This window comes from Nicotiana tabacum, chromosome 10 (assembly GCF_000715075.1).
Source record: "Nicotiana tabacum cultivar K326 chromosome 10, ASM71507v2, whole genome shotgun sequence".
NCBI classification, from domain to species: domain Eukaryota; kingdom Viridiplantae; phylum Streptophyta; class Magnoliopsida; order Solanales; family Solanaceae; genus Nicotiana; species Nicotiana tabacum.
This window is the reverse complement of record NC_134089.1, coordinates 163230510-163245384: the sequence shown is the minus strand read 5'-3', so window position 1 is coordinate 163245384 and position 14875 is coordinate 163230510. Positions and strand designations below refer to the sequence as shown.

The following is a 14875-nucleotide window of genomic DNA, read 5'->3' as shown; positions in this document are numbered from 1 at the left end:
CGATCAAGCTGAACTCGGGCAACACTTAATGAGGAGGCCTACCCATATATTTGTCTGAACCTGCACGCATGAAATGTAGCGCCCCCAGAAAAGGGACGTCAGTACGAAATAATGTACCGAGTATGCAAGGCAATATACTGAAAGCTGAAACTGATCTGATAATATAATAAGTGCAAGTAGCTGGAAGTCAAAGATAATTTGAAGATATGCTTGCCTGCTGATATTGACTCAACCCTCTCAATATAGTAAGTAAAATAGAAGTTCGGCCCTATAAGGCTCAGTATATATATATAACTGCTCTGCCGTAGTAGGCTCACTCATATGCGCTCGGCCATACTAGGCTCTGTATCTCAACCAACTGGGCTTTCTCATGGGCGCTCGGCCATAGTAGGCTCGGTATATAACTTACCATCTGATAAGAGGTTGCCCAATAGAGGCCTGCCCATCGATTATAGCTCGATGGTTATGAAATACTTTTAATACTGTATATATGTAAACTTTCTGCTCTCTTGACCGGAAGAAGAAAATACTCAACTGAATATGCAGTCCTGATAAGAAGAATATGGTAACTTACAGAACTAGGAAAATATATGTGATTTGCGAGACTAGCAAAATATACGTAAATTTTGGGATATGAATATTTCTTTATGTCTCGTTATCAAACTTGTGTAATTATGAGATCATGCTAAAATGAGAAAAAAGCTTAGACTTAACATACCCGGAGTAGGAAAAAATCAGTATGATGTTCTTGAAAAAGATTACATCGTACTCCCTTAAAACCGCAAAATTTTATGTTGCTAAATCTTGTTGGAATTATTTGGTTAAGAAGATTTGCTAAACGTTTTCCCCTTCCAATTGTAATGCTTTGGTGTTGAGAATATTAGAAAATGAATTTGCATCTGATCGATGAGAATGGATTTTGGAGAGTTATCAAAATGATTACGTTTTCTCCTCCACTTTCTAATTGAAATCTCTTTGATAATTGAATGTCTTGGAAAGTGTAGTAAAGGTGTGACTATATGCCACCTAATAAGAATGAATCTTTAGTCATTTCTTTGTAATGTATCTGACTGCCATGTTTTGGGAGTGGAATTTATTGATCTTTATCCACTTATTAGTTAATTAGGCAATATTTTGTTACCTAAAAATTAACCAATTACCCGCATAATTAAGAATTGTCTCAAATTACCTAAAATTCTACTTATTTTAAATATATTTTATATATTTTAATATCATGGTCATATGGTACCTTTCATGGTACTAGTCCATAAATACCGGGTATAATAGCTCGGATCGTAATTTTTTCTCCAAAATGACAGCTTTCGATGAAACTCATTTTCTTCGATTTGCTTACCCTTTCACCTTCAAGAACTTACTTATCCCTTGTTTAACATAGCATAATACTTATAATTTCAAAATAATCTCATTTTCGAGCTTACGTCGATTAACTTATGACGAAACTTTAACGTACAAAAATGTGGGATACAACATCTCATTTTCGAGATTTCATCAATTTATTTATGGCATACTTTCACGCACATAAATATGGGGTGTAACACAAATCGAGGCATACATTTAATATAGAGAATATTTATGTAGCTTATTTTCAATTGCAACCATAGAAAGCCTAAATTATCACTTCTGGTGATCATAGACATATACCACTTCTGGTGGTTAACAAAATATAGTTACAATGAGATATACGAAATATAACCACTTCTGGTGATTGTATATTTCTTGCAAACTCTGCTAGAGTTTAAGTTGATCTAATAATGTTGTCCATATTCTTCAAAATGACATAAATAAGATATATTATACTAAACATCATTATTAAATCATAACTTTTATTTATGTACAACAATTACATAACCATACCATCTATTACAAACAACAAAAATTAAAATATTTATATTTCTACAGATTCACCACCGATCACATGACTTGTTTCTCCATCTAGGAGTGCAAGGTAATCAGCTACATCCAAATGCATGAAGTCTAAATTATCTTCAGAAATAAAATTTGCTTCATCTTTTTTCTCTGTCTTCTTTAGGGAGGCTTGATAAAGCTCAACCAAGTGCTTTGGCGTATGACAAGTACGTGACCAGTGCCCTTTTCCTCTACATTTATAGCATGCATTTTCTGTATTTGGTACTTGCACCGCTTCATGCTTTTGTTCCTTCCTTTTCCACTGCTGGTGGTGAGGAGGGTTCTTCGGTGCATTATTATTATTATCATAATTAAAATTTCTTTCCCAACCACAACCATGACCACGACTGGGTGCACGATCTCTTCCACGCTTAGCTTGGTGGAAGTTCGTCTCATTCACTTCAGAGAATGGACAAGAACCAATAGGTTGACTTTCATGATTTTTCATTAATAGCCCATTATGTTGCTCGGCTACAAGAAGATGTGAGATAAGTTCAGAATACTTTTTGTATCCTATCTCTCGATATTGCTGTTACAGGAGCATATTCGAGGCATGAAAAGTGGTGAAAGTTTTCTCCAACATATCATGATCAGTAATATTATCACCACATAATTTCAATTGGGAAATAATTATGAACATAGCAGAATTATACTCACTTATAGATTTAAAATCTTGCAGCCTTAGATAAGTCCAAACATAACGTGCCTGTGGAAGAACGATCATCTTCAGGTGGTCATATCTATCTTTCAAATTATTCCACAGTATGACTGGATCTTTAACAATAAGATATTCCATTTTCAGGCCCTCATCAAGGTAATGGCGTCGGAATATAATTGCTTTTGGCACGGTCTTGGTTTGATGCCTGATTTTTATCCTTGATGATGTCTGCCAGACCCATCGCATCAAGATGAATTTCAGCATCAAGCACCCAAGACATGTAGTTTTTGCCCGATATATCCAGGGCTACAAATTCAAGTTTAGAAAGATTTGACATTATATAGAAAAAGAAAATTTGTACCTCAGATAATTTCAAAGTATTTTCTCGAGATGGCAAAGTCTCGTGCTGATAACGTGTTATAAAATAAAGGCTATAAAGTAAAGACAAGTATAGAGAGAAACTGATATATTATTCAACTTCAAACTATTGTACATAATAAACTGAAATCTCCTCTATTTATAGAAGAAATAAAGCCACTATGTAAGCTGCTACTGCAAGCTGCTGTGTAAGTTGCTACTGTACCAGATATAGATAATCTTCAACTGGGGGTAATGTTTATCCATAACGGAGTACCGAAAGGATAAGCTTATTGTACCAGGTATGGATAATCTTCTACCCGGGTAATGTTTATCCATAACGGAGTATCGAAAGAATAAGCTTATTGTATCAGGTGTGGATAATCTTCTACCGGAGGTAATGTTTATCCATAACGGAGTATCGAAAGGATAAGCTTATTGTATCCGGTATGGATAATCTTCCATCGGGGGTAATATTTATCCATAACGAAGTATCGAAAGGATAAACTTATTATACCCGGTATGGATAATCTTCTACCTTGGGTAATATTTATCCATAACCGAGTACCGAAGTGATAAGCTTCTTCAGGAGGCTTATTTCCAATAGAGTACTAAATAGATAAACATATTTACGGCGGAGTCTCATATGGATAAGCTTCTTTAGGAAACTTATTTATAATAGAGTACTAAATGAACATCCATAATATAATATATTTATAACAAAAGATAATATTTTTTTTATGGCTCTACTATTTTTTAAGAAAATAAGAACTTTATACTTTACATTATGGTTGTTAAATTATCTTAGTATAAAATTACAATTTTATGCGTCTTTTGAAAAGACATTGAAAGTTAATCAAGTAGAATTTAAATCAAGAAAAAATAAAAATAATCCAGATAATAAAACAATGTCTAATTCCAATTTCATGTAATAAATTAATTAAACATTTGTATAGCGTAGTCTAGTTGGTTAGCTATCTGATTATTTTTTCTTCTTTAATTTAATATAAATAAACCAAAGGAAAAGGAGTTCAAATGGGGGGTTTATGATTCAGCTGCAAACTCTAGTGTGGAAACTGTAATTTACCCTTTCTTTTTCCTCAACAAAGGCGCATTAGGTTTTAGACCAGAGCTTGTTGCGTTGGACATGGAGGTACCGGCAGAGATGGCGAAGGCCGAAAGCGGTGAGTCATCAACCATAAGGATATATGTAGGAGGTTTAGGCGAAAGTGTAACGGCGGAGGATTTGAAGAAGACATTCTCAACACCACAACTTGGAAAAGTGGAATCTATGGACATCGTTCGAACCAAAGGCCGCAGCTTTGCTTACTTGGATTTACTTCCTTCTTCCGATAAATCCTTAGCCAAGCTTTTCAGCACGGTATAAATATCTCTCGATTTCAATCTTTATTTTAGCTGTTTTTCTTAGTAACTCAGCTAACTTTTTGCTGTGCTCTAAGGTGTATGGTAAATTGCTTTCTTTTATTAGATAAAGAGTTTAAGTTCTATGAAAATATTTTACAGAGGTCATTTCAAAGATAATTGGACGGTAGTCTATATTGATGGGTAGCCTAGAGTAAGTGGCAAATAGCTTGCTATAACAGGTTAAATTACACTGCTAGTGTAAAAAATTCAATGCACTGTCCGTGTATATAACTTAAATTCTTAGATAAATAGGTGCTGTGCAAGACAACAACAAGCCCAGTGTAATCCCACAAGTGATATGGGGAGGGTAGTATTTTTTAGTGCTCATTGTTGTCTATTGTATAAGGGTTTTCATATGTGTAATTTATATAATCACGTTGAACTTGCAGCAATAGCCAACACTCTACATAATTGTATTATCTTGATGCTTATTGGCCGTAATTCAATTTGATCTGCAGTATAATGGATGCATGTGGAAAGGTGGAAGACTTAGAATAGAGAAGGCAAAGGAGCATTTTTTCCTTCGTTTGAAACGTGAGTGGGAAGAAGATGCTGCACTTGCCACTACTTCTGCCCATCTTCCCGATACAGAAGAAGATGCCCATCTTGCCACTACTGCAGCTGAAATGATAAACTCCCTTAGATATCAGAAGAAAGGGTCCAAGATGGACGAAATGCAGCTTCGGATGTACTTCCCTAAGTTAGGAAAGGTAAATCCTTATTTCCCTGTGCTTGGTTATGACATGCTTCCTGGATGCAATTATTCTTGAATTACATATGGTGGGAAAGATGACTTGGATATTCATGCTTTACATTTGAATGCTCTCTCATTTAGTAAGGCTATGCCTCTTTTATGTCAAAAATCATGCTTCTGGAATCTCTTTGTACAGTTAAAATCAGTGCCTTTTAGAGGAACTGGCAAGCACAAATACAGTTTTCAGCGAGTGGACGTTCCTTCATTACCTATCCATTTTTGTGATTGTGAAGAGCACTCTGGTCCTCCTCATACAACCAAGCAAAAATCATTTGTTGATTATGACTCAAAGAATGTTGGAATCGATGAGAAAGAGCTGAACATTATGAACTCAGTGTTGAACAAAATTTTTGAGCGAGAGAACTACTCTGAGCAGGCTCCTAGGGGTTTTAAATCATCTAAGGTAGTTCGAGGCTCAAAAGTTACAGTTGATCATTTGAAGAATGATAAGAATCTAATCAACCAAGAAATGGAAGATGGTGATAACCTCATTCTCAATGTGGTGGCTGGTGCAAATGATAGAACCACTGTGTTAAAAGATCCAACACAGGAAGCAATGAAAGCTAATGAGAATTTTGTCGACCAAGAAATGGACGAAGATGATGATAACCTTATTATAAATGTAGTGGCTGGTGCAAATGATAAAACCACTATGTTCAAAGATCCAACCCAGGAAGCAATCGCAGCTCTTCAGGTTCATATTCTGTTATGTTCTACATTTGCGTTCCCTACACTTTCTAAACAAGGTATTAGTATCTCAGTTTTCTTGTTCCTTTTGTGCGTGCATGTTTGCCCCCAGAATTTGCTATCCAAGGAATCGCGACTTGCTACAGATAAACAAAGGCAAGGAAGGAAGATGTCTTCCAACAGAAAGAGAAAAGCACCTGCAGAAGATGAAGATGGCGAGGCACATACTTTGCCATCTAAACCTGAAGCAAAGAGAAAAGCACCTTCAGAAAATAGTAGTGCCACATTGCCAAAGAAGTCTCCATGGAAAGATCTCGTTAGTGCAAGTAGTGGTGCTACGTTCAGTGTATCGGATATTCTGCCAAGTGCTATTCCTGGTAAAGAGATGCGGTCTGGCTCTGAAGGTGTTAGTGTGTCCTTCTCTGACAAAAAAGATGAGAAAGTATCAGATCAGTATGACAAAAAAGATCACATTAGCGCGAGTAGTGGTTCTACATTCAGTGTATCAGGTACTCTGCCAAGTGCTATTCCTGGTAAAGAGATGCGGTCTGGCTCTGAAGGTGTTAGTGTGTCCTTCTCTGACAAAAAAGATGAGAAAGTATCAGATCAGCATGACAAAAAAGATCTCGTTAGAGCAAGTAGTGGTGCTATGTTCAGTGTATCAGATGTTCTGCCAAGTGCTATTCCTGGTAAAGAGATGCAGTCTGGCTCTGAATGTGTTGGCGAGAAAGATGAGAAAGTATCAGATCAGCATGAAGAGCTGGGTAAAGTTGCTGAAGATGCAACTGACAATGTTGATGGCCCTGTGGATCTTTATGCCAGAGGTGCTGCATGGCGACAAAAATTATCGTGGACACAGTTGGTTCGTGATACCACCAGTTCTTTTAGCATTTCACAGGTTTTGCCTGGTCTAAGTTATCCAAAATCAGAGTTGGCAGTGATGGGAGTGACTGTAAAGGTTCAAAAATGTAGCAGCACGGGTAAAAGCGATTTCCAAGATACTTCTACATCTGAGGAAGGGACCAAAGCTGATGCTCTCAGTGTCCCTGGAACTAGCAGTGGGGGTACCATAGTAGAGGAGCAGAAGAATGTTCATCTCAGTAAAGAGCTTCCACATCTGGATAATTATCAGCAGAAAGGAGAAGTAATGAATGAAGCCTTGGCTCCAACTCCTGAAAAGAAACACCTATCTGCATCAAAACAAGCATTTGTAGGAGATACTAGCTTCAGTGATACTTGTTCTTTCATGAGGAGTGCTGCTTCAATGAAAGAGTGGACAAAAACAAAAGCAGCACTGAGTGGGTCACTCAAGAAGAAGGCTAACGAGAAAAAGTAGTGGAGATTTCAGAATAGCTTCTTGTAAGATGTGACTGCTTCAAGTTACGTAGACGATGCATTAGGTGCGTAATTCTAATTTCAAGTCAGTTGTCCTATTCTTGAAGCTACAGTTTTCCATTTTAAGTTTATATATGGATGTTCTTTTGTCTGTAGCCTGTGTTGCATTGTAGTATGCTTATGGAAAGTTATAAAGAGAAGATGCCGCGTATTTCGAAAAGCAGAGATATCAAGATATCAGAGCGTTTGGTAAATGATTGTTCCTTTGGCACCAGTCTTATGAAGGCCGCATGCAAAAAGTCATTGCGGGTGCTAAACTGTGGCAGCTCTTATAATATGTCAAGCGAAGTACTAAATACCATAGCACTATGAGATTCCTTTGATTTTTGTCATATGCCTAAAACATAGAATATACAGATTTTGGTTGTTGATCTCAAACTTTTATTTGAGTGGACAGAGCAGAAATTTTGAGAAGCTGTCATATGACTTTGGATTGAAGAGACTGCAGAATTCTGTAATTGAGCCTGTATAGCCATCTCGGGAAGGCAATGTTTTAGTCTGTATAGCCATCTCGGGAAGGCAATGTGTGTGTGTGTGTTTTATTTTTTTAAGAGAAATGTTGGATGAATAATTCTTGACCAACAAAATGTTGAAGACTTGAGAAAAGACTAGTAACAGCTGAACGTCTCACCTGAGTGCCAAAATTGTTGAATTTGTGTAATCCCACTTTGTTTTTGTTTTTTTATTATTTAAATTTATAAAATTTGTATAATCACTTAATTATAACTTTAGTACATTCTCTCATGTGTGAGCCTGATCTTTTTTCATTTGCAAACACGTGATTTTTTTATTTTTGGATAAAGGGTGATTGTGAGACTCCAATTGATGGTTGTGACTTGTGAGTCTTGATACCAGGAGCTCTACGTAAAATATTCTTATTTGGGGTGTGAGGGTGACGAGGGAGGAATAGTTGTGCCCAAGTGATCTCTATTGATCGTTTATTAGTTATTACTAGGATTATTTTTTTTTATAAGTGAGGGATTTTGTTTTTAACCATAGTTTGGATGGTATACTTTAGGAACAACTGAGTTCTGAATTAGTCGAGCCAATGAGTTTCGCATATCAGATGGTTATACCCAAAAATAAGAACTTTTATTTCATGATCAGACCAAGAGTAGTTTCATGAAGTGAAATATTTACACAAGTAACCTATTTTCTCTGCTTCCCTCTCCAATGTAGAGCAAACTTCAATTCAAGTAAGATAGATCGAGTCCAAACTTTAGACAACAAGAGTATCAATCAGTTTCCTTCCCTTGGTCTCTATTGGGAAGAACAGAACACATGTTGCTGATAAAACAAGAACTGCTTCAAAAAATATGATTGCAGCCATTTGATGAGAATCCCTTATTAATTGCACAGCTATGATTGGAGAAATCATCGCCCCTATTCTTCCCATAGAACTTGCCACTCCAATACCAGTTGACCTTACACTCGTTGGATATATCTGCATAATGAAGAATATTATATTGACAAACAAAATTCTCTAAACAGACGTTTAAAAAGCTTAGATTCTTATAGTTAGGCGACCCGGTGCACAAAGCATCCCGCATTGACGGAGGGTACAAGGAAGCGCCACACCCCAAGGGGTTTGATGTACTCGTGATTTATAGGTCACATGGAGACAACTTTACCGTTGCTCTAAGGCACCCCTTCAGTCGACATCTTAATATATGCACAACAAAAAGTGTGCTGAATTGCATTATGCTAAGGGGCGAGGGTTACCTCTCGACAGTAGACAGATGAGATGTCGAAGTTTGCTGTGATTAACATACGTGCCCCGAATAGTAAAGTCGTAGTTAAAGACTCGTGAAGCCGAGACATAAGAAGCGGTAAAAGGAAGAGGATGCAGAAGATATACATAAGTGCCATAGTAAATTTCCGACCACCTTTCTCCACCATTATAGCTGATATAAGAAGCCCAGGAATCTCTGAAAGTAGAAAAAAAAAAGCAAATAACTGAATGATTAGTCGTATGTATGAAATGCTAAGTTGCTCCGGATCTAGAGGTCGGATCCTTCGAAATGTAAATTCTAAGATTCGGAGATATGAATCCTAGTACGGATACGGGTGCGGGGATGCGGCTAACAATAATTTTAAAAAAAAAATCTCCTAAGTCTGAAAAATTTGTGAATATTTACGTATAGCTTGTAAAGTATAAATTTCTTTTTAATTTTCAAGTTGTAGATAAGCAAATTATTTCCTAGATAAGATATGCTATTTTCTTCAAATTAACCCTAGTTTTGGTTATGATTTCGGGAATCAAATTGTATATCGTCTCGAATTTTTCCATCCGTCATGGTCAAAGTACCCAAAACTATTTGACCAAATCCAGTACGGATCCCATACTCACACCCATACTAGTGTCGCGTCGACACGGATACGACACCTAAACTGCCGTGTTTGAGCAACTTAGATGAAATGAAGGAAAAACAACATTGTTTTTACCTGCAAGACTAGTGATGAGCACATTCCTATAGAGGCTCTGATCATTGTTCATATACAAAGCAACTGATGAATGTCTACTTTGTTCACTGCTAAACTGTGAGGTTAGCAATATAATGCCATAATATGAGAATGTATTTCCAATGAAAACCACCCATATGAGGAGGGTATTTCTTCGTAACGAGGGGGACAAAAGCATCAGTAGCGATGAGAAGCCTGAGTTAAAACTTGAGGTTTTGTTTTCTCCAGGGGAAAGCAATTCCTCATTCAGGTCAGTCACTTCATCAGAAACAAGCATTCCAGGGGGAAGTTCTGTCTTATTGACCTCAGCTATTTTCCTCAAAATATCATACGCGTCGTTTATTCTACCTTTGGCACATAGATACCTTGGAGATTCTACTGTAAAAATGTACAAGAAAAGTGCTGCAAATGATGGTATTGATGATAAAGCCAGTAACCATCTCCAACCTAATGTTGGCATAATCACCTGCAACAGAAACCAGGAGAATGCCATAAGTTTTTTCAAGCGTTACTTTCTTTGTTTTTTCACAAACAACTTCATGGATTAGCAGATGGGGAGCCATGTGATCTATATGTTAGGGGTTCGAGCCGTGGAAGCAACCACTAATGCTTGCAGTAGGTTAGATATGCCTTGTGCACCGGGTTGCCCCTTTTTCCAACGGTAAAGTTGTCTCCATGTGACCTATAGGTCAGAGGTTCGAGCCGTGGAAGCAGCTACTAATGCTTGCATTAGGGTTGACTGTCTATATCACACTCCTTGGGGTACGGCCCTTCCGGGACCTTGCGTGAATGCAGGCTGCACCAGGCTGCCCCTTTCCAACTTCATGGATTAGCACACTGAGTACAGGTAAGCATATGGTTAAGTCATATGTATTCCCGCTTTAATTTTTAACTGCTAAACTTGAATTGCTTCATCTGGTGTAAACATCGGGTGCAGGTAAGTATTTATCTAACGAAATGTTCTACTATAAGAGTATAGATTAAGGGGAGCACAAGCAGCGGATGTACCATTGCTAATAAAGCCTCAAGTATTGTTCCAATTGTCCAATACGCGTAATAGATAATCATCCACATGCCCCTATTTTTTGAAGGAACAAATTCTAGAAGCCAAGATCCGTATACATAACCTCCGCCTACGCCAAATCCAACCATCATACGTAGAGCGAGAAACCAAATATAATTTGGACAAAATGTAGTCAGTACTGCAGGCACAGCAGTCACTATTGCAATTCTCAGAAGACCATTCCTGGTTAAGGAAAATGAAAATAGATGGTCATTCAAAATGAAGTGGTGTGCCAAATTAAACCAAAGATAATGATTTTGTTATCTTCTCCTCAACATCCTTAATTTGTTGATTAATACCCTTAAATTTTCACTTAAGGGAGTGTTTAGTGTGAAAAATACTTTCAATTTTTTCATGTTTGGTTGGTTGAATATTCACTCTAGGAAAATAAGTTCCTTAAAAATGAGGAAACATTCCAAGTTGATTGTCTCCTCCCCACCCCCAACACCCTCACCCCACACCCACCCCCTCACTCCCACCCCTATCTAGAACCCGGCCCACCCATAAGCCCATCCAATCACCTTTGTTCCACTCCTACTCTAAGTAATGTGTACGCAGACCTTACCGCTATCTTGTGAAGGTAGAAAGACTGTTTCCGATAGACCATCGGCTCGAGAAAAACTTTTCTCTAGCATGTTTGAAAAAGACCAAATATAAGAAAATAAGTAAGAAAATCACTTATCTTTTGAGAAACATTTTCTACGAAAAATATTTTCTTTTATACCAAACACACCAAAAAATATGAACTTATGCTAGCTCAGCTGAGCTATTGCTAGACTCAATCATCCCACAACTGATTATTTTTTTGGAAAACATCCCAGATCCCAAAATAATAAACTAAACCAAAGTACAAACTTCTCCACTTTTATGCTTGTTCAAATTTATTCATCATGATAGATAAGGAGACAAACACCAATAACAAATTGGTAGTGTGTACGTAACCTTACTCCTACCTTGAGAAGGTAGAGATGCTCCTTCCGATATACTCTCGGCTCAAGTAAAAATGAAAAAAGAAGGATAAATAAGGAGAAAATAGGCTTGCCTTCTTCCATAATTGTCAGTGATAAAGCCCCAATAATAACATCCAATGAGCATACCAGCAAAAATAACAGTTGTTATAAGACTTTCTTGAGTAGGAGAAAGTTCCCACTCTGACCTTAGCACTGGTCCTATAAATGAGAGAATCATAATTTCAAAAGCTTCAGCCATGGAACCAAGACCAGCATAACACAAAACCAAATACTGGAATTTCCCAAAACCAAGTGATGTGAGTGCTTCATCCAGTGTATAGACATCCTGCTCCTCTTGCCGTGCCATCTCCGTCTAGTGATGATTGGAGTTCAGAGTTAACCTTCCACACAAGGCAGGAATAAGCTACTTACTTGAGTGAGTCGAAGCAAAATTAAAATTGAATCCATCTATATTAGCAATAATTAATAACAAACTGACGTGCTACATTCCATTATATTATATAGTATTCCATATATGAAAGTTAAAAGTTGCTGCAATCATATAGTTTTCTGATACATAAAATAAGCTGAAAATTTGTTTAGTATTGGATGAATGATTCATGCTGCATAATGTCACAGATATTTTTTAATGGGGTGAAGAAAGCGCATTTGCACCTACCACTAAACTCATTTAGCTCCAAAATTTACGGGCACTAAACAAATGATCGTTTGGTAATTTCTACATCTGTTTATATTGATACAATTTAAGAGAAGATTTAAAGATATGAATACTGATTAAGCACATGTTGAAAACATTTAGCATCATATTTTAACTTTGTGGTATGTAAATTTGAATAAAAATTTCAGACGATCTATAAAGGAAAAATAGAACAATTTTTTTAGATTAGACGAATACTATACTGCTGATTTGAAAATTTAAAACAACTGTGTGAGTTTTCCAAGGGGAGAAGGAGAAACAAAGTGTAAATAAAAGATAAAAATCATATTTGGTCCTTTTCACTTATATTCTCTGAAAAGGTCCTGAGATTTTTATTCAATAGAGAAAAAAATCACTTTTCATCATGCAACTTTTAGACATGAAAAGTCATTCCGGTTTCAGTCCGCCAAACTTAATGCATATATAAGAAAGTTGACTTAATGATTTAATGTATATATTTGCCAAATCACGTATTGGATTTGAAAAAAGAGTGGAAATGTTATTGTGTAGATGAGTTACCATTCTTGATTTTCTGATTTTGGTGTAGAATAACCATCTCAAATGTATCCTGATTTGTTAACTGCTAAAGTTTGGGCTGAATTTTCAGGGGCCAATAGCTCATTAGAAGCAAACGCTGCTTAAAACCTCGTCTACAGACTTCAGTTTGTCAATTTAATATGCTTTATTATGCAGCTATATCCGTTCGACGACGGAAGCTATCCATCTGGTGAGGAGGCTAGTGGAGGGAGAGTAAGAAGAACTTGCATATGGTGTTCATTGACCTTGAAAATGGCGTACGATAAAATTCCGAGGGAGATTCTGTGGAGGTTAGCGGCGCCCCGGTAGCGCACGCTAGGATGATTAAGGGTGCCATCAAATGGCTGCAATCATATTTTTTGAAGCAGTTCTTGTTTTATCAGCAGCCAGTGTTCTGCTCTTCTCAATAGAGACTAAGGGTAGGGAACTAATTGATAATCTTGTTGTCTAAAGTTTGGACTTATTTCATTGTACTTGTATTGAAGTTTTCTCTCCACATTGGAGAGGAAAAGAAATGTAAATAAGTTGGTATCATTCTCAATTACTTGTGTCAGATTGGTCGAGCTGCTGATGCATTAGATGTGCTATTTTTAGATGCGAAACATATGCTATTTTTAGATGCGAAGCACCCTTTTTCCATTCACAGAGACATCCAATCGTCAAAAAATAAAAGGGCTATCATGGATCCGAAGCACCCATTTTCCCTTTAATAAAGAGATTTGATCGTTAAAATAGATTAAAAAAACTACTCTCTCCGTCTCATATTATCTGTCGCGCTTTCTAAAACTAGTTATTTTATATAATTTGTCATTTTAGAAGTTCAAGATAAAATTAATTATTTTTTTCTTATTTTATCCTTAGTAGTAATTGTTCTTGAAGATGGAGATGACACATAAATAGAATAAATATTTCATAAAGACAGATTATATCTTAAGACATAAATAAGTATAAAATAGTCAAAAGTTCCTTCTAATTAATGTTTCTTAAGGGTTGTGTAAAAGAAAAATATGACATATAATTTGAGATGGAAGAAGTATCATGGATCAAGATCCAAACGGATCAACTTCGTTAGAAAGTACTACCCAAGGGAAGGAAAAAAGAAAAATTGACACCTGATGACAATACATAAGGGGAATTGGCAAATTTTTAGCCTTATATTAGATTTTGGCAAAAGTAGCCCCAAATAATTAGCATTTTATAGCCAAATCCTAAAAACTACCCTATTTTATTATTTATTCTCCTAACCGTTTGCTGCTCTCCCTCTTATTGTTCGCTGGTTCCCCTCCCCCTTCTTGTTCGCTGCCTCCCCCATTCCCTCCCTCCCTCCCTATTCCAAATGAGATTAAAATGGTGGATTAACTCTACCATTGGTTTACTCAGTATTACCCATCAAGTTCAGAGGAGCGAAGCTTTAATATAGAGCGATAAATTAATATGTGCATACAATTCTTCGAGGTTCAAACATACATACATACATACATACATACATACATACATACATACATACATACATACATACATACATACATACATACATACATACATACACACACACACACACACACACACTATATAATGTATAATATATAATTTCTTATGAATATATATATATATATTCATAAGAAATTATATATTATACATTGGTATATGCAGGAAGGAAAGTAATTTTTGATATACATTTTAATATACACAAAGAAGGATAATAAATTTGTGATATATATTTTGATATACACGTTTTATTATGTATTATACAGTGTGATATACAAATAATATAATTAGTTTTTTGTGATACACTTGGATACAAAGATAATAATAAATTATAGACAACTATCGAAGGAAAATAAATTTTTGATATACACAAAGAAGAAAAATAAAGTTGTAATGTATATATTGGTATACACGTTATTTAACATGTTATACAGTATGATATACAAAAAATAAA

At 36.2% G+C, this 14875-nt stretch overlaps 2 protein-coding genes across 2 annotated transcripts; one reads left to right on the top strand and one right to left on the bottom strand.

Annotated features, from left to right (window-relative positions):
- The first annotated feature begins 3948 nt into the window (after positions 1-3948).
- On the top strand, positions 3949-7922 carry LOC107785286 (uncharacterized). Its single transcript, XM_016606556.2, has 5 exons — positions 3949-4322; positions 4825-5076; positions 5257-5814; positions 5920-7207; positions 7299-7922. The coding sequence occupies exons 1-4, from the start codon at positions 4089-4091 to the stop codon at positions 7141-7143; spliced, it is 2268 nt and encodes a 755-aa protein (XP_016462042.2). The 5' UTR covers positions 3949-4088; the 3' UTR covers positions 7144-7207; positions 7299-7922.
- A 359-nt stretch (positions 7923-8281) lies between these two features.
- LOC107785287 (organic cation/carnitine transporter 7-like) lies at positions 8282-13573 on the bottom strand. Its single transcript, XM_016606557.2, has 6 exons — positions 12916-13573; positions 11771-12079; positions 10674-10911; positions 9648-10131; positions 8925-9130; positions 8282-8646 (listed from the first exon to the last, which is right to left on the bottom strand). The coding sequence occupies exons 2-6, from the start codon at positions 12043-12045 to the stop codon at positions 8422-8424; spliced, it is 1428 nt and encodes a 475-aa protein (XP_016462043.1). The 5' UTR covers positions 12046-12079; positions 12916-13573; the 3' UTR covers positions 8282-8421.
- Between the last annotated feature and the right edge of the window lie 1302 nt (positions 13574-14875).

Bases quoted from the DNA above. Each gene is read 5' to 3' on its own strand.
- LOC107785286 (XM_016606556.2), top strand. From the start codon at position 4,089: ATGGAGGTACCGGCAGAGATGGCGAAGGCCGAAAGCGGTGAGTCATCA. The intron at 5,077-5,256 runs GTAAATCCTTAT...CTCTTTGTACAG, and splicing joins ACTTCCCTAAGTTAGGAAAG to TTAAAATCAGTGCCTTTTAG. The intron at 5,815-5,919 runs GTTCATATTCTG...GTTTGCCCCCAG, and splicing joins AAGCAATCGCAGCTCTTCAG to AATTTGCTATCCAAGGAATC.
- LOC107785287 (XM_016606557.2), bottom strand. From the start codon at position 12,045: ATGGCACGGCAAGAGGAGCAGGATGTCTATACACTGGATGAAGCACTC. The intron at 9,131-9,647 runs GTAAAAACAATG...TTCTACTTTCAG, and splicing joins GCTCATCACTAGTCTTGCAG to AGATTCCTGGGCTTCTTATA. The intron at 8,647-8,924 runs GTAACCCTCGCC...TTCATTATGCAG, and splicing joins CATCTGTCTACTGTCGAGAG to ATATATCCAACGAGTGTAAG.